Source organism: Hyaena hyaena, unplaced genomic scaffold, assembly GCF_003009895.1.
Source record: "Hyaena hyaena isolate Hyena2069 unplaced genomic scaffold, ASM300989v1 scaffold_1117, whole genome shotgun sequence".
Taxonomy (NCBI): Eukaryota; Metazoa; Chordata; class Mammalia; order Carnivora; family Hyaenidae; genus Hyaena; species Hyaena hyaena.
In genome coordinates this window covers 338,883-364,596 of record NW_024081744.1, presented here as the reverse complement: position 1 = coordinate 364,596, position 25,714 = coordinate 338,883, and the positions used below count along the sequence as shown (strand labels likewise).

At 38.7% G+C, this 25,714-nt stretch overlaps 1 protein-coding gene across 1 annotated transcript in view; it reads left to right on the top strand.

Annotated features, from left to right (window-relative positions):
* The window catches only part of LOC120224136 (RNA-binding motif, single-stranded-interacting protein 3-like), a 420,254-nt gene that overhangs the window by 158,304 nt on the left and 236,236 nt on the right, over window positions 1-25,714 (top strand). The window contains exons 5-6 of the mRNA XM_039222358.1: window positions 7,769-7,926; window positions 22,706-22,785. Coding sequence (XP_039078289.1) covers window positions 7,769-7,926; window positions 22,706-22,785 — 238 coding nt within the window. The remainder of the gene's footprint in view (window positions 1-7,768; window positions 7,927-22,705; window positions 22,786-25,714) is intronic.

The window sequence follows — 25,714 nt, the reverse complement described above, 5'->3', positions numbered from 1 at the left end:
CTGCTCATCTCAACTCAAAGCTGCTCAATTGATCTAGAAATAAAAACCTTAAAGAACAGCGCAAAAGACCAGCAGTGCAGGCTGTCTTGAGCACCTGGCGTGGTTCCAGTCAGGCCTCTGCCATGTTCATTTTCCAGAATGAAACCCTCCAGTTGAACTTGAGGACGTGAACTCCAGTTGCCAATGCTATGCTTGCATTAAATCTGAAATAATTCAATGTTTCTTTTAAAACATGTGTTCCTTATAGAGATTGTTCTTATTGGTTCTTATTTTAGGGAAATTGTTGTTATTGATGCCGTGGGAGGCAAAACTCATATGCATTATCCTCCTCCAACTCCATCACCATGGGAAACTAGGGGAGGAGAAATCACCTTTTCTCTTTTAGTCAGAGGGAGAAGGCTATCGAAAACACATGGTGACCCCCTTCAATACTTAGCAAACAGGACAGGGGACATGTTTATTAGGCACCATGTAGGGGTGAAAGCCGACTTCTTGGAAGTCCTTCTTTATTTTTTCCTTTGTTCTCTAATGCATAACCTTAGATATGGGATTCCAGAACATCTATCTTAGGGAAAGGCAGTGCTTCTCTCAAAGGCTATAGCTCTGTGGCTAAGGAATACAGAAGTCCTGTCAACAGAGTTGACAAAATTAACCCATTGTCTTAGAGTTCTTCAGAGAAATGGAATCAATAGGAGATAAATATATTTATGAAATACACATATATTACATATATGTATTTATCATATGGAACCTACTCACATGATTATGGAGGCTGACAAGCCCCAAGATCTACAGTCATCAAGTAGGAGGCACCAGGGGAGCTGATGGGTATATAGTTCCAGTGTGAAGGCCACCAGGCTTAAGACCCAAGAAGAACCAGTGTGTCATTTTGAGCCTGAAAGCAGGAAAAATAAGTGGTCCTGGCTTGAAGGCCCTCAGGTGAGAAGAATACTCTCTTGACTCGGGAGCTCAGTCCTTTTGTTCTGTTCAGGTCTTCAACTTAGCAGATGAGACCCTCCCACATTAGAAGAACAGTCCACTTTACTCAGTCAACAGATTCAAATGTTAAACTCATCAAGAAAACATCCTCACAGATACATTCAGAATAATGTTTGACCAAACCATCTGTGTCCCCCATGGCACAGTGAAGTTGGCATATAAAATAACCAGCAGGCACATGTATGGTACTGAAGCAAATATGGCGAGAACTGTCAGCTTCCTCCAGGTCTTATTTAGAGGTGCCATAACTTCAACAGCCATGCACCAAACATGCTGAGAATATTACTAGATAACTTTATACAACGTTAGTGATAAACTAGTTCCAAAACCTCCGATTCCTTTAGGCCAATTGTTTACGTGGGAGGCTCTGACTCCTTGCTTCTGTTTCAGGGTGAGAGAAAACAGGTTTTATTATTATTAACTTTTAAATTGCTACAACACTTAAAATAGACTATTCCATTAAAAAACAATTTCTCCTTTGTCTCCCCATTGATTTTCCTTTCTATAGGTGAGATAGGCAAACCTCAGTGTTGATGTAGTCTAGTAGAAAGAATACCAGATTGGGGTGCCTAGGTGGCTCAGTCGGTTAAGCGTTCAACTTTGGCTCAGCTCATGATCTCACGGTTACTGGATTCCAGCCCCGCTTCGAGCTCTGTGCTGACAGCTCAGAGCCTGGAGCCTGTTTCAGATTCTGTGTCTCCCTCTCTCTCTGACCCTCCCCTGCTCACGCTGCCTCTCTCTCTCTCTCTCTCTTAGAAATAAATAAATAGGGGCGCCTGGGTGGCTTAGTCGGTTAAGCGTCCGACTTTCGCTTAGGTCATGATCTCGCGGTTGTGGGTTCGGCCCCGCGTCGGGCTCTGTGCTGACTGCCAGCTCAGAGCCTGGAGCCTGTTTCAGTCTGTGACTCCCTCTCTCTCTGACCCTCCTCTGCTCACCCTGTCTCTCTCTCTCCTAGAAATAAATAAAACATTAAAATAAATAAATAAATAAATAAATAAATAAATAAATAAATACAGTGAAAAAAGGAAAGAAAGAATACCAGATCAAGAGTCAAAAAGTATCACTTACGATGTTGTTTATTTGCCTACTAAGCCATCTGACCTTGCTAACCCTTCGAAGATATCAGAACCAGTTTTCTCATTTGTAGAATGGAGGTAATAACTCTTACCTTTCCTACCTTGTAGGATTATTACAAAGGATCACATGAAATAAAATGGTCCTGAACGACTTTGAATACTGTAAAACTCTGCTCTATGTTTTCAAAGTATTATATCATCACATGTTTGCTTTAAAGTTATTTCAGACTTCCTACGGCTATTTCTGGGTGTTTTGTCGCCCCTGCTTCAGATAATTCATCTTGAGATATTTTTGTCTAATTGTTCAAAAATGACTATAAATTGGTAACACAATTTTGTGATTAAAAATAGGACTTGACAGTATATAAAGTAAGCAAAAACTGATAACCATGGAGTATTATAATATGATGGGTGAGGGGAAGGAATCTAGTCCCCTAAAACACTGTTACTTAAAGTTTGGTCCACAAAATGGTATCGTTCACAATAAAATAAGTAACAGAAATTGAAAGTAAGCATTTAAAACCTTATAAAATTTAATTCAAATGTAATTTTGGCCTAACAAATGTAATAATAAAAAAATACTGCTTTATTTTGCATACCTTTCAAACTTGATTTTATTCTCTGTTAACATATTTTTATTGTATTTTACAAATATTGGTCTGTGACAGATTGAAAATTAAAACAGTCTTCACCCCAGGTAGCTTGATAAACATTGCTCAAAGACTCTGACGCTAATAATTATTTCCTAAATATTTAAATAGTTTCAGCAAGTCTGAGTGTTATCATAGTAAGTTTTAAAGTCTTGTTCTACTAACTACCTTTTTCAGAATCATGTGTATATAATAGCCATAATGCATATCCAAAAAACATCTCTAGATACTATTGGTTTACAAGCTCCTTTGGAGCTTCCCAGGTGTAATCTGAAACTGGTCCCAGGACTCAGTGGATGGGGAGAGATGGAAGGAAAGAGTCAAGCCAGGTAGGTAAGCAGTAGGTTTCATGAGTTAAAGGAACTTACGTACGAGACTTTGGCAGCAGTGAAATGATTAGATCTCTGTACCCAGGGTCCAAATCTTAAAAGTTTATCTAAAAGCCTTAACTGGGGTTCAGTCACATATGCCATCCAGATGGTCTCCCCATCACATCATTATCTCAAGGCTGTGTCCCTGGAGCAGCCCCTGGAGTGGAGAAAGCAAGGGGAATCCACAGTCCAAGGACAGCGGAGGGGGTGAGGAGCCTCCAACTGCCCAGGTACAACTAATGGATCAAACCAGTGATCATATTTTTTCTTCTCAGTGATTTTCCCCAACAGATGTAACCTTTGATCTAGATAAGGGCAACCATTATTAACCTCCATTTGCATTCATTTCCTTAGCCACCTTGGAATGTTCTGAAACTCCGAAGTTGTCTTAAACTGTTAAAGAGCAATGGAGTGGCAATAAATCTTATTTGGCAATTTACATATACAAAAAAATCCAAGCAAAAGGAAGTCATTTCAAGAAAAAATAAATTATTTACACATTCTTGAGTGAAATGACAGGTCTCTGCTTTCATTCATAATGGAGAGGATACTTCGCTGTTTTACAGTCTCATGACAGAATTAAATAATAAATCAAGAAATCCTTGCATGAAAAGGTGTACAAAGAGACCAAAAATGGGGAGTTACTTTTGGTGACGTGGTCAATTCAGTGTACTACGTGTATGAATTATAATCATACACTTCTACAAATGAGTCATTGCGGAGTATTCATTCAGTGAGTGTGTAAAATACTGACCAATGCTATCAACTTTTTTTTCTTTTTTGATAGCCTTAACTCTGTAGCTAAAGCTAATTGATGAATAAGCAAAAATGAATAAAACAAAGACTTCAGATATATTAATTATCATCTGTACTAATATTCCTTTGAACTACAACCCACTATTCATTGTTTCTTAAGAGAAAAGGCAGTGACATGAAATGGTGAGAACATCATGCCATGTGAAAAGAAAGTTCTCTTTCTAGCTTGTTGCTAGCGGGGTGGACTTGAGCAAGTTATAACTACTCCTTTAACTTTCTTTTCTCCATTTATGAAATGATCAGATTGAAGAATATGTCCCTTAAGGTCCATTCTGGAACTAAATGATCATGCAAATTTAAGTTAAAAAGTTTTCTTTAAAAAAAAAAAAGTTTTCTTAAAGTTGTTTTGATTACAATTCTCACAGGATAATTTTTTTCTGAAAAGTTAAAAGTCAAGCACTCTGGTTCATCATGCCAAAGAAGCTTTGAAAGTTGCCATCAGTTTACATAAACCTGATACATAGATAACATTAAAAGTAAAATATAAATGTACACATTACTCTAAAGTTCATTCTGTGCAGAAGTCAAATTCTGTTGTCACATCAACAAACACATTCAAGACTAATACTGCATTTCAAAGGACAGAATTACTTAATAAATAACAGTGCCCAACATTATATTCTTTCTGTGAATACAAATTAAAGAATAACACTATCCAATGCTATCAGGTCTCTGTGAATACAAAGTAAGGAGTTAGCCTGGCTGTTTGAATATGGATTCAGATAATAGATTACTGACCACTCCCTTATGAACTAAGTTCTGGGTATTTATCACACATCATTTTGAGAAGCTTCAATGCATTCTACAGCTGGAGAATTTGGAAATGAATTTGAATCAGGATAAACTAATATATTTTTGCCTAGAGAAAATGAAAAAGGCTGTACAGTACCCTGCGTTAGTAGATTGGCTGGCTTTGGTGGTTTATTTAGCCTGATGAAAGACAAAGGGGTGCAGAATGCTGGCCAAATCCGAACCCATTCATGGGACTACCATGTGCTGTAGCCCCCTCTCTGAGAAATTCAGGTTTAATGTCCGAATTCCCAATCTGTGAGACACGTATCTCTCATGGAACTTGAGTAGATCTAGGTGTGTGGGATCCAGAAATTGCATCATAAGAAAATTATTCTTCCCGGAACAAAAAGAATCCATCTGGTGCCAGCATGTTTGTCACACCTCTCTCACTTCCGCATCTTGTCTGTAACTGAGACAAAGTCAACCTTGAGAGTCAATGCCTTTTGCAAACAAGCAGCATCTAGCTATAATTTAATATCACTTATTTGGTTCCTGTTCTTACAGTAACCTATTTTTGCCTAGTAATACCAGATTTTTTAGTTTGGTAGTAACACAAATTACTTTTTAAATGAACTTATTTAGGGCTAGAGGTATGTTGATTTCAAGAAAGCTTTTCAGGGGTACCTGGGTGGCTCAGGCGGTTAAAGTGTCCGACTTCAGCTCAGGTCCTGATCCTGTGGTTTGTGAGTTCAAGTGCCGCACTGGGCTCTGTGCTGAGAGCTAAGAGCCTGGAGCCTGCTTCCAATTCTCTGCCTCCGTCTCTCTCTGCCCCGCTCCCACTCATGCTCTCTCTTTTTCTCAAAAATAGATATTAAAAAATTTTTTTTAAAGAAGGCTTTTCAGTAAATAAAAAAAATTACGTGGCTGGCAAAAATTTCTCAGGTGAAATGCAGGTGATTGAGGCTCGGGAAACACTGGGCTAGTGAGAATCACACTAGCTGGAGGATAGGAAACTGGTTGCTGAATCTAATTCCAACCCTGTCACTAATTATCAGATTGTCCTTGGGCAAGATGATGAATCTTCACGGCTCTGTTTCTTCATTATCCGATGAATATAATGATATTTGCCAAGCTACCTTTGGAGTGATAATATAAAGATTAAAATTAAATGATGGGTAGTGAAATAGTTTAAATGGTGTATATGCATAAGATTCTTTATTAATGTATTTTTTTGTCTTTTGTCTTTTTTTTTCTTTCCACAACCCCAGCAAAACAAACATGCAAATAAACAAACAACAATAACAAAAAAACCATAATCATGATCATTTAGGAAAGGATAACAGATAATATCATCCTATTTCTCTCTAAGATCATGCTATTTTTTAGTGTGTGTGTGTGTGTGTGTGTGTGTGTGTGTGTGTGTGTGTGTTAGAGAGAGAGAGGAGGAGAGAGAGACTCACTATAGTTGCATAGTTTCTGCATTGACACTATTCCGAAATACTAAAGCTGTGTTTTCTTTTTCTGAAAAGAAAATGTATTTTCCATTTTCCATGGTGGTACAAAAGCTTGGAAACTAAACTATGTATAGAAAATTAATGTAATGATTGAGCTTATTAATAAGAAAGCATAATAAAAATATTATGACCTATCTGGATGTCTAGAGCTGTTAGAAACAGTGGTTCAGGTGGCTCAGTGAGTTGAACGTCTAACTCGTGATTTCGGCTCAGGTCCTGATCCCAGGGCCATGGGAATGATCACCACATCAGCTCCATGCTGAACAGGGAGCACGCTTAAGATTCTCTCTCTCTCCCTCTGCCCCTCTCCCCTACTTGAACTCTCTCTGTTTCTCAAATAAAACAAAAAACTAAACTAACAACAATAGTGTTTTTATACCAAAAGGTGTTTTTTTGACTTGAAATAATATTTGGAATCTTGCTCATTGTATTTTTTCATCATCCCTAGAACCTCACATATTCTACAGAAGATTTATCTTCACAAAAGATGTTTTACTATTATTACATAATGTTATTTCCTATAGATTTCAGATTTTTTTCCAAACAAATCTCACTTATCCTTGAAGTTAAGGTTGTTGTTTTGGTTAAAATATAACGGTGCAGTTAAATATATGATATATTTTTATATTAATCATTATAATATGGCAGGTGTATGTCGTTTTATCTTGAAATGTGTATACAACTAAGTTCCAACATTAATTCATTGTGTGACATAGGGAATGTCCATACACACAGAGAAAGTGCTAGCAATTGTTTGGGTTCTCATTCTATTAAGGAAACTTACTGCTGTTGGATTAGAAAAGGATAGACATCATTATCTCGTTCATGCATAAATATTTGCGTATGGTGTAGAATAGCCTTTTCCAAACTTGAGCATCATCAGAATCACCTGGGGGGCTTGTCAAAACACAGATGGCTTGCCCCACCCTCAAAGTTAAGTAGCTCTGGGGTAAGCCCTGAGAACTTGCATTTTTAGCAAATTCCACAATGATGCTGAAGCTGATGTGATAACCCTCCTCCCCCAGCCATTGGTCTAGTGGAAGGCAGCTGGACAGTGAGGCTTATGGAGCTTGGTGATAGCCCCAGATTTCAGCCCTGGCTTTTGATACGTATGAGCTGTGTAACTTGGACAAGTTAGAGATCAATTTTGTCTTCTGTAAAATGGTAACAATCATATTTATTGGGGATATTGAATCAAAGAATGCATAGTAACTGTGTATAACAGTGCTTAGCCCCATTATAAGCATTCACTGAATGCAACATTAGTAACTAGTGGAGATGGTAACTGAGGCAGTTGTAGTAAAAGTGGTAGTTAGTGGTAATCAAAAAGAATACACATTTCCTTACTTCATTTGCAATAAAACTTTATTGTTCTTTTCTAAGAAGGCTGAACAGAAAGCTTGGTTTTCATTTATGACATTGTTTCTATAAGAAACACTCCACAGAATGGGAATTCATGGAAAAGAGGTCGTACCCTTAGAAAAAGAACATTCAAGAGTGTGTTGGAGATTGGAATCTATATTGCAGTTCAAGCAAAAGTTTATCCATTTGTGGAATAAGTGTTTTTCAGTATTCAGAATTCATGCATTTGTTTCTTTCCTTTCCCTTAGCAACAAGAGCAAGACCCAACAAACCTATACATCTCAAACCTCCCCATTTCTATGGATGAGCAGGAACTTGAGAATATGCTGAAACCCTTTGGACATGTCATTTCTACAAGAATACTAAGAGATGCTAATGGAGTCAGCAGAGGCGTTGGCTTTGCCAGGTAAAACACTTGTTACATACATGTACTACTTGTCTTTCCTCATGATTCACTTTTAAGTCCATTTCTCTCTAGCACCAGGGCCCAAGGCAATAGAATATTTAACCCCTCCCCCAAAAAAGTAGTTTTTCAAACCGACTTTGTATCTTGGCTTCAATCCAAAGAATTCCCATGTAATTATAAATATGTTGTGCTTGCTGAAATGTGTACATAGAATGGTTATTTGTGTCTCGGGTCATAATGATATGCATACCCAGTTCCCAGTTCTCTCTATGCCTGTAGATTAGCAAAATCAGATGCTGCCAATTTCTGCTCGTGGTAATAAATGCCCAGTACCCCAAAGCTAAAGAGCCCATGTGGTGAACAAAGCATCCAAATGTTTTTGCATTGATTTCCAAAGAAATAGACGGTAGAATTTCTCAGTCAAGAGATGGATGAGAAGAAAGAATTTGAGAGACAGGAATTGTTGGGAAGTCCCAAGGAACCCAGAAAAATATGGGGGGTGGTTAGAGGGCATCTGCATTTAAGAGGCTCTTGCTGTGTGGCTTTGATGTTTTACACAGAACAGAAAAAAAGCAAATTGTACTTTCTTCATTGTCAGAAAAGAAAAAGTAGTTTTCATCTTAACTTTAAGGGAATGTTTACAAAAGAAGATCTCAGCCAGGAATAGAGTTAAAATGGTTGTACCTGCTGTGCTTTCATGAAAAACAAAGCTTAAAGAAACCACAGAGAGAAAGAAACTGCTCAACAACAAAGAACGAGAGTAAAAGCTGTGTCTCCATGGCTTGGTGTGTTTATGGGTCTCCAGCTGACTTAACATGGATGAGTGGATGGATGTTCGTGTCATCTGGAAGTCAGCCCATTACAGACAGGTGTGTCCCCTTATCATGAACCCGGCCATTATGTGGAACACCATTCCAAACTGACTTTTATTAACCCACTTTGAAAGATAACAAATTGTAAGATAAATATGAACCAATCTCGAACTTGACTTCTAGAAGTCATGGACCACGTCTTAAAATCCTGATTCCCCCACCATGTTCTAGTAGACTGGGTAGGTATATACAAGATGCATGATGATTTGAAGATAAATAAGCAGCGCGAAGAAAATCTCCTTGACTTGAATGTATGCTTGAGGCATTCACTTTTTTCAGATCATTGGTAACTGTTCCTTTGCATCCCTTAGGCTGAGCTAATCATATCACCCAGGGCTATGAATTTTGCCAGTATAATGACTGTTGGATAGTGTATAAGCTGCCGTTGGAGGGCTGGCCAGTGTGGGAATTCCCTGAAATGCCACACATCCTTTTGGTTCTTCTTCTACTTCTCCTCCCCTAGAAAACTCTCTCTAACAAATTAGTTTTTCCTTCATGTGTACTCCTGTTGAGAAATAACATATTTCAACTTTATCAAGAGAAACATTTTCTAAGATCTATGGTGATTTTTTTTTTAACACAGGGTTTTTGGTATAGAGTATATTCATTTGCAAGGGCTGCCATAACAGGATACAAAAGACTGGGTGGCTTAAACAACAAAAATTATTTTCTCACAGTTCTGGAAGCCAGAAGTCTAAGATCATAGTGCCGGTAGGTTTTGTTTCTTCTGAGGCCTCTTGCCTTGTCTTGTAGATGACCTTGTCTTCCCCATATCTTCACACAGTCTTCCTTGTGTGTCTGCATCTTAATCTCCTCTTTTTAAAAGGACATCAGTCAAATTGGATGAGGACCCATCCTTATGAGGTCCTATCTCCATATACAGTCACATTATGAGGTATTGGGGGCTAGGACTTTGACATAGCAATTGGTTGAGGGAGAGGCACAGTTCAGCTTATAACACAGAGATTGGGCTGATCATTTCCCTCACTTTTGTCTTCTCTATATGCTTTCACTTTCCTTAAAATGAAGAATATTCATCTTAGTGCAGAACCAAGTAATGTACATTGTAAGAGGCAAACCTATAATCATAGTATATGGAGTCATGAATGAATAAAACCTGTAAAGTTTTTGTTTCCTTTAGGAACTGAGGAAAAGTGGGAAATTAAATTATTCTTTTATGGCTGCTTCGAAGGCAGCCTCTCTCTTTTGGTGCATTTTCATAGAGAAGCTATAAATGATTCTTTAAAATACAGATATGAACATGTCGGGGGCCTCCATATGGCCCGAGTGATTGGATTGACCAGCCTTGCCAACATCATCCCTGACATCATTACCCCTGACATCACTCACCTTCCTGGCCCTCTGTCTTCCTGCCCTGTGTCCGGGGCACAGGAAGCCCTTCTTGACTGTTGCACTGGTCATGACTCTTACCCTGGCTTCTGCCTACTTATCCTTCAGATACTGGCTTAAATGTCTTTTCTTGAAAGAACGCTTTACTGACCTCTAACTCCAGCCTTCAAAGTTAGGTGGTCATGTTACAGCTCCTGTCAATGTTATGTTCCAGATAAAATTTATCAAAACCATAATAAATTCACTATTTAGTTTGTGTCTTCACCCACTGGATTCTATATTTGCATAAATCATATTTCCTTTCACTGTTGGAAGGATGGATGGGTGGATGGTAGTTAGCATAATTCCCTTTCTATGGAGTTCCTGAATGACTAAACTCTAAGCGGTGGTATTTTCAAACTTTGAGCTTTGAATATGAATTATCAGTCACATTGTAAACTGAGACTTGGGTCTCCATACTCTAAATCATGGTATTTTCCAGTTTCAGAAAGTTAGCACATGGGTGGAAAAGGAAAACATAGGTTCAAATCAAGGCAGTTATTTCATATTCCTAAGAGATCAAAAGAAAATATGACCCTGTCTCTTTTGTAAGAAGCCAGAAAACTGATGAAGAATCAGTATTTCATTCTCCATGTGTCTTAGACTTGAGATTCCAAGGAGCAGGATCCCACATAATGTATCTAATTTGATGACGTGAGGATATAATTTTGGCTATATCAAATATAAGCGAGTCTGCCCAAATTCCTCTTTCCTCAAAATTGGACATTTGCTCTGCATTTTCTCAAACACTGTGGCAACCGCCTTAATAAGCACGATCATTCACAAATTAACCCTTGCACAAGTTTTCCTTCTTTTCATTTATTTATTTATTGATTTTTAGTATAATTTTCTTTTAATTTTAGGGAGAGCATGAGTTGGGGAAAGGGGCAGAGGGAGAGAAAGAGAATCTTAATCTTAATATCCATGCTAAGCATGGAACCCAACTTGGGGCTTTATCTCCCAGTTGTGAGAACATGACCTGAGCCAAAATCAAGAGTAGGACACTTTACTGACTAAGCGACCCAGGCACCCTGCCTCCTTTTTAAATAACCCTCTTTTTCTGGCCACCCATTTCTCATTTAGAGCTCTTTTTCTGAACCACAACACAGAGATGACTTGAGTGACTGTTTTCTCATTTATTCCCAGGATAGTGCACAGTTAGTTGATTATGTGTAATGGATAAGTGTAGTCTCCAGGACAAAAACCTCAGCGTTGCTTGGGAAATTGTTAGAAATGCAATTTGGGGGCCCTATCCCAGATCTACTGAATCAGCAATGATCAGGGCTGGATGGGGTATCACAATCTTTGTTTTGTTTTTTAATTTTTTTAATGTTTATTTCTTTTTGAGAGACAGAGAGAAACAGAGCATGGGCAGGGAGGGGCAGAGAAAGAGAGATACACAGAATCTGAAGCAGGCTCCAGGCTCTGGGCTGTCAGCACAGAGCCCGATGTAAGACTCGAACCCATGAACCATGAGATCATGACCTGAGCCAAAGTGGAACACTCAACTGACTGAGACGCCCAGGTGCCCCAATGTTTTAACAAGCACTTTAGGTGACTCTCATGCTCTCTAAACTTTGAGAAACATTACCTCAGAATGTTAGGACTGGTTCTTTTTTTTTTTTTTTAATTTTTTTTAACATTTATTCATTTATGAGAGAGTGTGTGTAAGTGGGGGAGGGGCAGAGCGAGAGAGATACACAGAATCTGAAGCAGGCTCCAGGCTCTGGGCTGTCAGCACAGAGCCTGACGCGGGGCTCGAACCCACGAACCGTTAGATCATGACCTAAGCGAAAGTTGGACGCTTAACCTACTAAGCCACCCAGGCACCCCTGTTAGGACTGGTTCTTAAATCATCTGGAAGGCCTGCAAAATCTCAAATTGCTGGACTTCATTCTTAGAAATGTTTCTCGATGGAGCTGATTCCTGTTGATACCTCCATCACACTGCAGCACTTTCTCTCATGCATGAGTCATGAATCCATCTTCCTTCCTGTTCTTCAAGTGTAGGACCATGTCATGGTCTTCTTCCTGTCTGTCCCAGCACCTAGAATGTTGTCTGACACACAACTGATCTTCAGTACATTTTTGATGATGAACAGAAGAAATCACTTCAAGTGTTTCGGTTTTGTTTTTTGTTTGTGTTTGACTATAATGGTTTGCAGGGAGGATCATTTGATGATAATAAGCCAATTCTGAGATGGGTGTCCTGGAATTTTAGAGGAAACTACAGTCAAGTTAGCTCAACTGTTATTGATTTACAAATTGTTTCTTCCTCTAAAAGTTCATAGTGCCGCAGGCACCATTAAAAAAGAATGCTTATTTGATTGGGAGAATGGTCGGCCTTTAATTGTACCTGGTAAATCATATGTATCTCTTGAATTTATTACTCTCTCAATTCACATAACCTGAATACATTTTTCGGAAGGCTTCATTTTGAATATTACCATTGGTCACTTCTAACCCCGGATGTGGTCCTTGATTCATGTGCAAGAGATCCTAAAATTCTTTAACTAGAAAGAACCTCCCCCCATTATTATTTTACTTGCAAGCTATACATTAATCTGCTTTGATAACCATCTCTTCAAAGTAACGGTAGTATCTTCATTTTATATTTAAAACACTGAACTTCAAAGCATAGATTTGAATGCCAGTAGGGTGCACAGACAGCACAATTATAGCCTTTTCAAAGTTCCAGAAGCATGAGCTATATGTCACATTACAGACATTTTATTTTATTTTTTATGTTTCTTTATGTTTATGGGTTTTGTGTGTGTTTGTTTTTTTTTCTACTCTCTTGTAACTTAAAACAATTTTGCAAGATCCACCGCCCTCTAGGCAGCATTTTATAGCCAAGTTATAAACCTCTAAAAACAGCAGTTTATGGTGGGAATGCTGACAGACAAGTCAGACCCACTACTGCAGAGCTCATGGGTGTCAACAGACTACCTTGCCTTCCAGAGTGAGGATCAGAGCATAAATCAGCCTGAGGCTAGAGGGACATGACTGTGTGTTCACGTTATCCATTTCCCATTCCCAGAAACATGAGACCATTTGTCTAACAAAAATCACATTGAAAGAGTGTTATGTGAGGCTGGTGAAGAATGACCCAAAGTGCAGAAGGAATGGGGGGTAAACATTCGCAATTAATCCAGCTTCAACATCTGGGAACATAGAACCTCTTTAAGCAATGCATTTACTGTCCCCTGGTGAGCTAAAGAGCGTGAGACCGTTGAGCACAGAGACCTTTGTATTTTGCAGTATTTTTCACCCCTCCTCAGGACTCTTAATTTGATTCTCATGGAGTTTTGTTTGAATGACTTTTAACATATGGGCAGCCCTGTGTTCTACCCCCTCTTGACTAAATGAACGCGTTTTCCAATTAAATAATTTCAGTTCTTTCTTCTTGTAAAGCAAAAATAAATAAATAATTATGGTTATAGGCAGATAAATGCCAGCCTAATTATTAAAAATCAGTTATGAATAGCAGGTTAAAAATATTCTTTCTGTATTTTCTTTTCTTAGTGTTGAGTACCGTTACAATTTTGACACACCTTCTACTCCCAGATACGTCTCATTCCCTATCTGCTCTCACTTGCTGAAATATAGCAAAACTTTGAGAACAAGCATAATGAACAGATGGAATGTAAAAAATCACAAGGCAAATACCAAGGCTTCTTTTGTAGGCAAATATCTGACCCTGTAAAATGACCATCTAGCTCATCTAATTGCGTTTTCATCATTAACTATATGTTTTGATCGTATCCACCTTGAATCTATCTTTGCGTTGAAAATTCCCCCCTTGTTGTTTTGGCAGTAGTTTTGCCTTTACTACCTCAAAACTATATGGAATGAGGACATCAAATGTGAGCAAAGAAAATCTCTGAAGTGTAAATGTAGTGACTAGTAATCTAAACCACAGCTGTGCTTACACAAAAAGAGGTTACAGTGTTTGCTGAGATCGAAGAGAATAAAAGCTGTTACTCCTTGCAGTAATTTTATTTTTTTGTTTGTTTGTTGTTTTTTATATCTTTATTTTATTTATTTTGAGAGACAGGGAGAGAGCACGGGAGGGCCAGAGAGAGAGAGAGAGAGAGAGAGAATCCCAAGCAGACTCCGCACTGTCCACACAGAGCCCAGGCTCTTGAACAGTGAGATCGTGACTTGAGCAGAAATCAAGAGTCAGATGCTTAACCTACTGACCCACCCAGGTGCCCCAAATTCTTTCAGTAATTTTAATTCTTCACCTAATTGCCAGCAAATGTGATCCACTGGAGAATAAACTCCTGGTCCATTCTCAGCTTCTTGATCTTGGTTCTCATTTTAGGTGTTTTTTCCTTTATATCCATCTGTTTCTGCCCATTGTCTCTTTCTCTTCATTCATCCATAAATCATGATCATGGCTAGAGATATAGGAGAACATTCTGCTTTCTTTCCGTATATTCAGAGCCCTGGATTTGAAGACCCAAACCAACCAACCAACCAACCGGTCAACCAAACAAACAAACAAGCAAATAAATACAATTGCATCAAATTGTCGTTAATTTTGAAATCTCCTGGACTCAACTCATGGCTTTATAAGAATTTAGAGGAGGGGAAACATATTTGTTTTATCATCATAAAATGAAATCACTGAATCCCAAAAATCATTCTCTATGGGCTAAGATGAGAGTTCTGAATATCATTTACTCATGTAAAACTAAAATTGGAGAACGTTGTTACCTTGAAGTTGGAAGCAGTAACCACTGTGTGTACTCGGGGCCTGTAAGATTTCTCTGCCCTGTTCTGGCTGTAAGGACAAACCATAATGGGGACTCCCAGACCATCAGAAGGCTATGGGGATGTGAGGTAGGTTGTCTGCTTCTGGCCAATAAAGAAAAAAGACTGGGAGATATCATTTGGACTCACAAGTGTGAATCTTTTTATTAGTATCTTTCCTGTATTCTCAGCTTTCTGTGAGTTGGATCAACCCAATTACTCACTCTGTGTGGTTATGAACATAGTGTAATGGGTCAGAAATAACTTAGCTTGCATCTGAGTTCTGTACCTATCTGTGTTCATGGACAAGGTACATTTACCTCCTTTTTCCAATATGTAAAATGTATTTATTTATTCATTCATTTCACCCAATAAATATATCTTGGGCATTATACACTACCCATAATTGTTCTAGATATAAAACCAAAATCAAACAGAGAGGTACACTGAGAGTATGGCAGAATGAGAGGCTAGAAGCCAGAGACAGGAAACTTCTCTGAGGAGAGTGAGCATTGAAGCTGAGGTAAGGAACCAGCAGCCGATAAGCCTCTTGGTAAGGTTGGAGAGGGAATCCTGTTAAAGGGAAAAAGCGATCAGAGATATGAGGTGGGGCCAACTTTGGCATAGGTAAGAAACAGAAAGAAAGCAAAATTACTGTTTCATAGAGGAAAGAAAAGAGATCTAACGGAGAATAATATCTAGGAATCAAATGTGCCTGCGGCTCAAAGAGATTGATTAAAAGTGATAATGAATTCCAATGGCATGTAGTGGTAGGATTTTTCTAGATCTGAACCCACAATACTTATAAATTCCTCTTTTATCTCAGTTTCAGTGTTTATAATTTAATGTTCTTCCATTTCTTTACCAAAATTTCTTTTGAAAACATTAACCTCTGGTTAAAAGACAGATTTAGGTTATGATGTCAACCAGAGGTAGGCAGATAATTTCAGAAACAAGCAGTTCCCAGACTGAGTGTAAAAGAAACCTTCACCCCTCCCCTTAAATTTTTCTTGAAACACACAGCCTCCAGGATGATTTTGTTCCTCCAGCGTTGATAGTTTTATGGCATAGCCATCAGCATGCTGGCTGCACACAAAATTTCACCCCAAATGATTCAACTGAAGAAAGTAGAATGAAGCTGTGTTTGCAGAAGTGTGGGTAGAAGGCAGGGATCTGACAAAAGATGTTGAGAAACCCAGAAATGACCAGAAGGAAGCTCTTACTACCCTGAGACTGCTGAAGACAGATGCAGGAGTGCTCCCAGAGGCAGCAAGACACAGAGCCCTGGAGGAAGGGCTGCCTGGAGCAGCTGGAGTCTGGGAGAGACGCAATCCAGGCCAGAGAGACAGTGCCAAAGTGAAGAGAGAATAAGGAAGAACCAGCCAGACTTCTCTCTACTCCCACCAGGCCCCCAGTGGCTGAACCCAATGAAAACCTGTCCCATAAAAGAGCTAAGACAATACTGTTCATAGATGCAGCTCTTCTTTGAGGCATAGAGCAGAGAAGACATCAAGAAGGGCAAACAGAAAACACATGGATAAATTGACTATTTTTCTTTTCCCTTGACTTCACTAATGAAAAAAAAAAAAGGAAAGAAAAAGGAGTGCAATGTCAATGATAACTAAGCATCTGTTACTTTACCTTAACATTGGCAGTTGATACAGGTTGGTAGGAATGATGGCAAATTGGCTCTGTTGGAAAAAAGAAGCTGGTCAGGGTGACTGGCTGGCTGAGTCAGTTAAGCGTCCAACTTCCACTCAGGTCGTAATCTCGTGGTTCATGAGTTCAAGCCCCGCATTAGGCTCTATGCTGACAGCTCAAAGCCTGGAGCCTGCTTCAGATTCTGTGTGTGTGTGTGTGTGTGTGTGTGTGTGTGTCTGCCCCTCCCTTGCTTTCACTCATTCTCTCTCAAAAATAATAAATAAACACTAAAAATTTTTTTAAAGAAAACAGCTGTTAAACTTTAGTTCATGGCTGCCATGATGTCTTTTTTTTTCTGCCATCACTTCTAAAACCAAACATATGGGTTTTTCTAACAACAAATACATGTTGTCTTTCCATATCAGTCGGACACCACCTCGGTGTCCAACAATTCAATTCAATTCAATTCTAACACTAACCCTGTAGAGTTATCATCAGACCTCACAGGTTTAAAGGCTCAGTCCTACAACACTGTCCCCATTTCACACCCCAGCCCCAAATAACAAGAGCTCCTCACATTTCTACCAAGCCAACTATATAGTCAGGTGTTCCTTGACTTCCTCAGTTTTGATGATACACTAGAACAGCAGCAGCACTCAGGAAAACACTTGACTTATATATGCTAGTGTATTACAAAGGCTAAAACTCAGGAAAAGCCAAAAGAGGTGGAAAGGACATGATATAGGATCTCAGTAGTGGCTTAGAGCTTCTGTGTCCTCCCTGCGTGCCCCAACCACCCAGCAAATCAGTGTGTTCACCAACCCAGAAGCTCTTTGAACTCTCTTGTTCAGTGGTTATTATGGAGGTTTTATTGCATGGCCGTGGTTGACTCATTTACTGGCCACTGATGAATGAGCTCAATCTGTAACTCCTCTCCCATCCCCCGAGGTGGTGAGTGTGGCTGAAGACTCCAAACCTCCAATCATTCGGTCTTTGTGGTGATCGGCCCCATTCTGGATCTATCTAGGGGCCCCATCTGGAGTCATCTCATCAACATAAACTCAGGTGTAGCCAAAAGGACCTCATTATAAGTAACAAAGGACATTCCTATCACCACAGGTTTTAGGAGTTTTGTGTCAGAAACCAGGGCCAAAGACTAAATTCAGTTTTATTGTACCATAGTTGGCAGGCAGAAAACATGGAACAGACCATCTTATCTTTCAGGAGAAATGAGGAATCCACATTTTCATGGGAAGTCTCCCAATCGTTAAATGTTGACAACCATTTCAGAATCTTTAAAACTTTTTTGTTGTCCAAACAAAACATACCTGGAGGCTGGATTTGGCCCATGATTTCCAGTTTGGGACATGTGACAAACAGCTCCAGAAGAGTCATTTTCAACCCTGCCTATACACTGGAATCACCTGGGTAGCTTTGAAAAACATGGACTTCATGCCAAAGCAATTGAGTAGAACCTCCTAGACTTGGGCCCAGACATTGATATCTTTTAAAATAGTTTGCTGATGATTTTAATGAACAGTCATTTTTGTTTATTTTTGTTAAAGAAGTTTATGTATTTATTTGTTGGGGGGGTGGCGTGCAGAGAGAGAGAGGGAGAGAGAGAATCCCAAGCAGGCTCTGTGCTGTCAGTCCCGATTGTAGGGCTCAAACCCATGACATGAGATCATGACCTGAGCTGAAATCAAGAGTGGGACACCTAACCAACTGAGCCACCCAACGTGGGACTCAAACTCACAAATGGTGAGATCCTGACTTGAGCTGAAGTCATACACTTAACTGACTGAGCCACCCGGTGCCCCTGTGACACTTTTATCCTAAGCATGTCAAGCACTTGGCAGGTAGAGCACAAATTACAAAAACTAGAGCAATAATGCAAAAACTAAGAAGAAAATTCAATGCATTCACTGTCTTTGTTCCTGGGACTCAACTGTTCTTCTTTCCATTACAATAGATTAGGCAGTCAATGACAATTTATTTTTAAACTCTCAGAAAGAGTGCACATTTTAGTACTTTTAAACAATTTGTTAATGTTGACCCTTTGCGCAACTCCAACCGGATTTAGATGGATGACTGGCTTGCAGTGTTGGATATTCTAAGTTGCCAATAATTTGCGCAGAGCCCGTGATTGCAAAACCACAGACATTTCACAATAGTGGAAACCTCTAATTAACTAAAATAAATGGCGGGGTGGATTTGTTTAAATAACGCTTATTGTTAATAACGCTTATTCCTTTAAGAGCATAAACTGAGAGACTCTCTACTGAGGTGAGATAGGTAGGCTGCAGATGATTTCGCAAAGTTCTTTTCCACCTTTGTGTGTGAAGTCTGACCCAGAACATTCTACTAATTTTGGATCAAGCTCTCTTCTGATGTAATTTGACTGTGGGAATTGTATTGGCTGTGAAAGTGGCTCCCCTTAGTAGCAGTGGTAAAAAAAATTTTTTAAATCACAATTCTGTGGTTTGTTTTGAGTGACTGAAGCCAGGTTCCTAGGCACTGAGACAAGAAAGAATGTCAAGCGGGACCTTTAATGTGTATTTATATTTAAACATCAGACCTAACAGAAAACCCTGAAGCCTTATACAATGATTGGAGCCTTGTAAGAACCTAATTAATGTATCTTCGGGTGAATGGTTGGCCTGGCACGCGAGCTGTCCCGAGGTACTCGAGGGGGTTCAGGTACCGCCTGGGAAGAATAGATGCAGTTGTAGTGATTCAGTGGCCCGTCTGAAAGGGACGTGTAAAGGCGGCTTTGTCTGGCGTGCCGCCTTTTCAGACTCACTTGATAATGCTAGTGTCAATTTCAACTGAAGCGTGGGCCAGATTGCAGATAGCATGAACTGACATTTCAAAGTGGTTAATTGTGAAACTTGAGAAGAGAATGGACACCTTCTTCCTAAGGTGGCTATTCAAACGCAGTGTCTTACCCTCCCCGCCCCAGCTCCAGCCTCACTTTTGTTCTGTTCCCGCATAAAATGCAAGAGGAGCACTGAGCCTTTCCCTTGGTAGCTCTCTTTCCCATCTCCGCCTTTGCTGGGACCGCTTTGCTTGTTAAAATGTGCCCCGTGTATTAAAATGAAATTGTCACTGCTGGGTGGTACAGCATAACGTGGTTTGACACTAAGCGCCGGCAGCTACAGAAAACAGACTTTTATTGCGTTTATTCTTTCAGAGACAGGCGTCTCTAAAGGCTCACTGCAGACATTCACTTAGTTAAATCTGAATGAAGCCAAAGTGAACTATCTATGCTGCTGTCTTTGTGTTGCTAGAAACAGCCCCCATCCGGCTAGATATGGCTGTAAAATAGTCTTAAGAAAAGATGATCATACTTAGAATCCAAAAGGGAAGACTTGAGGCTTTCAATCCAGAGCAAAGATATTTTAAGGGGGTAGAGTGTGTGAGCCACCTGAGTTTCTGTTTTCGCTTCCTCTGTATTTCCTATACATTACTATACACATTATATAGAATCAACAAATCTGTGCACACACACACAAACACACACTCCAATCTAGTTTAGTCTTCATTTAGAATGCCGTGTCATTTTAAGACAAAGAGAAAGGATTTGATTTGTAGGACTCTTGCATGCAAGCTTAGATTCTTAACTGCCTTTTATCTAGATGAGTATCCAGAGAGAGATTGAGCAGGGAGGGGGCTCTGGGGTATAAGCTTTTCATTCTGTAGCTCTCCTGGAATAAAAATTCCATAAAGTAACATCTGTAGTAATTAAGGGCTTACATTTCCTCTCCCATTCATGTCTCTGGTAGGAGGGAAGGTTACTGTCCCTAAGAGACAATAGATAGTAGATCCTGTGGGAAGACAGAAAGAGCAGAATTAGAAATCTTTTGTTCCAAGAAATGGAAGTTTCCTACTTTCAACATAACAACAACAACAACAACAACAACAACAAGTTGGAAGATTTACTGTAAAAGATTCCACAGAAAGAAAACCTTGAGGAGTTAGGAAAATTGTACTCAGCTATTCCTAAATATTTGGAATGGAGAGAAGATTCATCTTGCTTCTCTAACCCAAATATTATCAGATTTGGGAGAACTTGTGATTAAGCAGGAAACAAAATGTTTTCTTTGTTTTTTATTGTTATTTATTAAAACTGTATGCGATTAGGCTTAAAGGGACATAAAATTGATTCATTCTTCAGATGTTCTTCAAAATAACACCTATATGGAACCATTGGGCCATTTGATAAATGAATAATAACCTATTTGTTTCCATTACTTTGTAATGAGTCATTTTAGTTTCCTGTACTTTCCTGTCATAGCAGGACCAGCTACATCATTTGTAGGAACCAGGTAAAGATAAAAATGTGAGACCCCTTGTTAGAAAATCATTAAGAATTTCAAGATGGCACCAGCAGAGTTTTAAAACAAGTATAGGCTTGTTCTGAGTCTTTGGCTGTGTCGTTGTGCACTCATCTCATACCTGGGAAATCAGTGTTGCTTGGTAGGTGGAGATTTTCCATGTCTATCAGTACAGGGAAATGTGCCTCCAACCCATGCCTCAGAGGAATGTACGTCAGAAAAGACCTTTTTTTGTGGGTGTGAAATTTTGTTCAGAAAATAATTACAGCCCCCCCTTTGGGACATGCTCCTGATACTGTCTAGAATCCTTTAACCTGATAATTCAGATGCCCTGTCTGCATCTCTGAGCTCATATCTGAGAGTTCCATGCCCTGATGCTCCTGGAACCTTCCACTTAGGCACAGTGTTCTGCTTACCCCACCCTCTCTAAAAGGACACAGGGCCAGGTCAGCCTTCTGCCCTAAAGAGTTCTCTGGCCTTCTGTGCCCACTTCTCAGTGTTTCCTTGGCTTTTGGAATTCCTCTCACATCTGAATTCCTGTAGCTCTAATAAATGTGTGACTTATTTGGCATTTGCTTACATTTTTTCCTTATCTTGTTTCCTCTGCATGTAATATGCTCCTGAAAACACACATAAAATTTAGGTGTAGGAAAGTTTTAGAACTTGAGTTAAAGGGCTCCGTTCCAAGAAAACTCATATGAATAACAGCAGAAAATCCAAAATTACACTTTGCCTTTTAGACAAATTTCACACATTTCATACACATTCTTTCATATGTGTGTGAGCTGCTTTTTAAATTTGTATTTGCCTCTAGTGTACTGTTTGGGGGATTTTCTTTTAATCAGAATCAGCCCTTTAATTTTTATCTTCACCATCCAATGTTATAAAATAATAAAGCCCAACTATAGTTAATTATTTAGAAAATGTTGCCAATCCTAGTCTACTTAGGATAGGGCAACACTGCCAATATCGATATTAGAGTGGTAGAGTTCAAAATACTCATTCATTAACTTGCAAGTGAGATGACAAAATTTGGCCCCCAGAAACCAACTTTAGGAATATTGCTATCTAGTATGAAAAATAGAGGATTTTCCAAAATTCAGAAATAAGAAAGTTCAGGACTTAAAGTGTATGTGTTTATGTTCTCCTCTCACATTCCAGATGCCTAAGAATTCTCTTTTGTACCTTCACCCAGTGGATTTTCAATAAAAGCGGCAAGATGCTGATAGTAACACTACTGTGTTAATCATCGCCTTAAACTGCAAGCAGCACATTTCCTCAGCTTGTTTTGTGAAATCCTCAGCACAGTAGCTGCAGCTCAGCTTTGGTGTTAGACAAGCCTTAGTTAAAATCTCAGCTTTGCCCCTTATTGGCAAGGTAGTTCATCTGTGTAAGCCTCCGAGCCTTCACTATGAAGAGCAGTAAGACCTCCCTTTCAGGTCTGCTAATTCAGACATTCAACAGATATTTATGGAGCACTTTCAATTGCCAGACATTATTCTGTGGATTAAATAAGATACTGACTCAGTATTACCTCTAAGAGAGGACTCTGCACAGACTCACCTACCTAGGCAACTTTCAGTGCAGTAAGTAATAGTCTCAGCAATGGTGAGTGTGTAATATTCTATCGCCCAATCATGGTGGTCATGGTGACAATTCTGGTAGAATTCTCAAATCAATCTTTTCCATGGCTTTCCAATTTTCCTCTTCATTTTTATTTACTTCTCGTGAATGTGCACAACTGTATGAAGGTATGTGATCTCCTGTTTTCCTTTTTTTCTAGAATGGAGTCTACTGAAAAATGTGAAGTGGTAATTCAACATTTTAATGGAAAATATCTGAAAACACCACCAGGCATCCCAGGTAAGAAATACCATTATGTAATCATGCAGTTGTGTCTAGGCTTATTGCCGTTGTTGGAATGAGTACATGGTAAAGCCCATGTACTTTGGTTGGTCACTGGGAAGCAAAAGTTTGCTTTGGTAACTGCATTTTTTGATAGTATTGTAGCAACCCTATCTTTCTCAAAACTATCAAATCCTTCTTGGTGTTTCTTCTTTGGCCTTTCTTTTGAATCTCTGCTGATGATTGCATATAGTGAATTAGAAGAAAAACAGCAAAGATTGATTTAAAATGCACTTCAACTGAAGGCAGTATGGGACTCCTGTCTTTAATGTGGGTATCTTGATTTCTATTTTATAATATATCTCAACAGCAGTAGTCACAGTGGAGTACACAGACTGATGCCAGCTTCCAGACATTTCCTACCAGTTCATTACAAGAAGGGTAGAGAAAGTGAGAGTCAGCATTTAGAAGCTTTTGTAATAATTTGACATTACCATGAAATCTGAATGCATAATTGCCTATTTAAAAAAATATATCAATTCCTGACATTTTGAGTTGTTTTAAACTGTCCGTTCATCAGAGATAGTTTGAGAAGCACCAATCTTGACTGTTCGGGGCATTTCACATTGCCCATGGCAAATTTCTTGAGCTTTTATGTACATCAAAGATGATATAACTTTATGCTATTACAAATTACATTCAGCATAAAGAATTGAATACATCATATGTGTCAGGGCTTAAGCTAGCAATGCCTCAACTTGATATTAATCTGGTAGTAGTGTAAATGGCAAGGATTTAATTTTAAGTAAATTTAAAAATATATCTTACTCATTAATAAAAATATTAGAGATTGAACATAGAAAAAGAATTATGAGTGGGTAAAGAAATGTCTGGCTAATGTATATTGGTTTATCAGTTGCTCTTTTGTTTTTGGTGATTCCCTGGTGGGAAATGTGACCTCTTCAGTCCTATAATAGTTTCCTTTTGATTTTTTTTTTAAGCTGGACTTCTACAGTGTTTGCTAGGTAATGTGTTCACTATTTAAAACCCATGGTTAGAGAGTTCAGGGGTTAACATTTCAGTTCCTTAAAATGTATTGAGTTTCCATAGAAGAGGAAATCTGAACGAAAAATAATTTTTTAGAGGGGTGGGGGTCAGGGTTCATTTGGGGAGGGTATTGGGAAAGCGCCTTCAAACACTCACTTAGATGATCTGGAAAATCCAAAGTAGCATCTCCTGGTTAATCAGAGAGTGAACACACAGCTAAGCCCATGCTTTGATTTGGTTAGCTTCCATGCATAACGTTCCCTTGAGAACCGACTGCATTATGATCCAATTGAAGACATATGGTGTTGTTAAGAAAAGAGTTAGCAGTTTTCATCTCAGCATGTAAGCTGCCCTTGCATTTTAGGAGAAATACTTTTTTTTTCTTTTAGCATAAAAGGCACTTTAAGACACTGCTCAGACCCATCGGTCAATAAAGGAGTTGCATTGTTAGAGGATTCTCCCCTTATTTATCCACTTTATCCAAAAGATGCCTATCTATAAGGAGGCAGTCAAACTAAGTGTGAATTTGATGGTTATATTAAAAAATTAAGAATTAGCAAATTATGTAGAAATTATTGTTGATTCAAGTTTTATCATATCTCAGGGTTTTTCTTTAGGTTTCTTCATTTTCAGAAAAAGACATTGAAATCCTTCTTGACTTGATTGATTTGAAATTGTATTATTTGTTTTTCTCCAGAGAACATAGCTGACTAACAGAATTCAATGCTAAAGACAAAGAAGTCACTATAAATCCCCCAGTGTCTGGGCATCCTTCCTGAACACTCAGTCTGTGATATCAACCTGTCTAATATCATAGCTACACCCAATGGAAACATTGTGAATAGCAAGAACTTGGTTATGAGTTTCTCACTCACTTTTATCTCATGGGAACACAAGAAGCAAAATAATTATGCTCAGTTATAAAACTCTTAAAGATATAAGTTCATGCTTCTGAGGTTGATACTCAGTGTAATGGAATTAAATATATGATACTGATCATCATTAGTACTTGAATTTGCTTATTTATGCATTGGAAGTCAAAGTTTAATAAAAACTTCAAACACTAACAGAAGATATTTCATCCTTGATATTTAAGTTTGATATGGAATAAAATAAGACATAATGCAAAACGTGGGTATTTTGGTAGATCCAGTACTAAAATGCCCTCATTGGGTCATTTATTAAGTCACACTGGGTATAATCAAATGTGAACATATGCTATTTGCCTTTATTGGTCCTCACTGCTTATTTGTTGTAAATGATTATTATTTTCAAGAATTCATATCTTCATCCAATTTTCTATTCCATCTTGAGGACTGCAAGTGTGATGTCACGATGAAACCCAGTATCAAATTGGAAGTGATTTCTTTGATATGTTCAAGAGAAATGACCAATTTCCTAACTTTTTAAATCCTAACATAGCCTTAGAGAGACTGTCTTTGTTTGTGGGTGCACTAAATAAAACCAGCTATAATTGATCTAGCCCACCTGCAATTAAAATAGAATTCAAAAAATTATAAAAATCCAAGTGTTTTACATTATCAGGATTTGGCATCTTTGAATTTAGAAGTTTGTGGTTTTATGGAACCTACACTGATGATTTCAATGTAATGCTTTAAGGACCTGTGATTGAAGGCCCCACAGTGATCCAATGACCTGAGATTCTCAGGCCCTAAGAAAGCTGTAGAAAGGACTGCATGTTGAGTCAATCATCTTCTTATTCTAAGCCCCTACTTTTATCTTACTCTAAGCCAGTAGAAAATAATTGGTACCAAATTTGTATTCTTTACTTCTTCATTTAGGAATGACTTGGGGAAATGTGCACACATCACTGGGCAAATACAGTGCCATTTTGGTTTCTGTTATCCTTGACAATGATTTCTCTTAAAGGGGATACAAA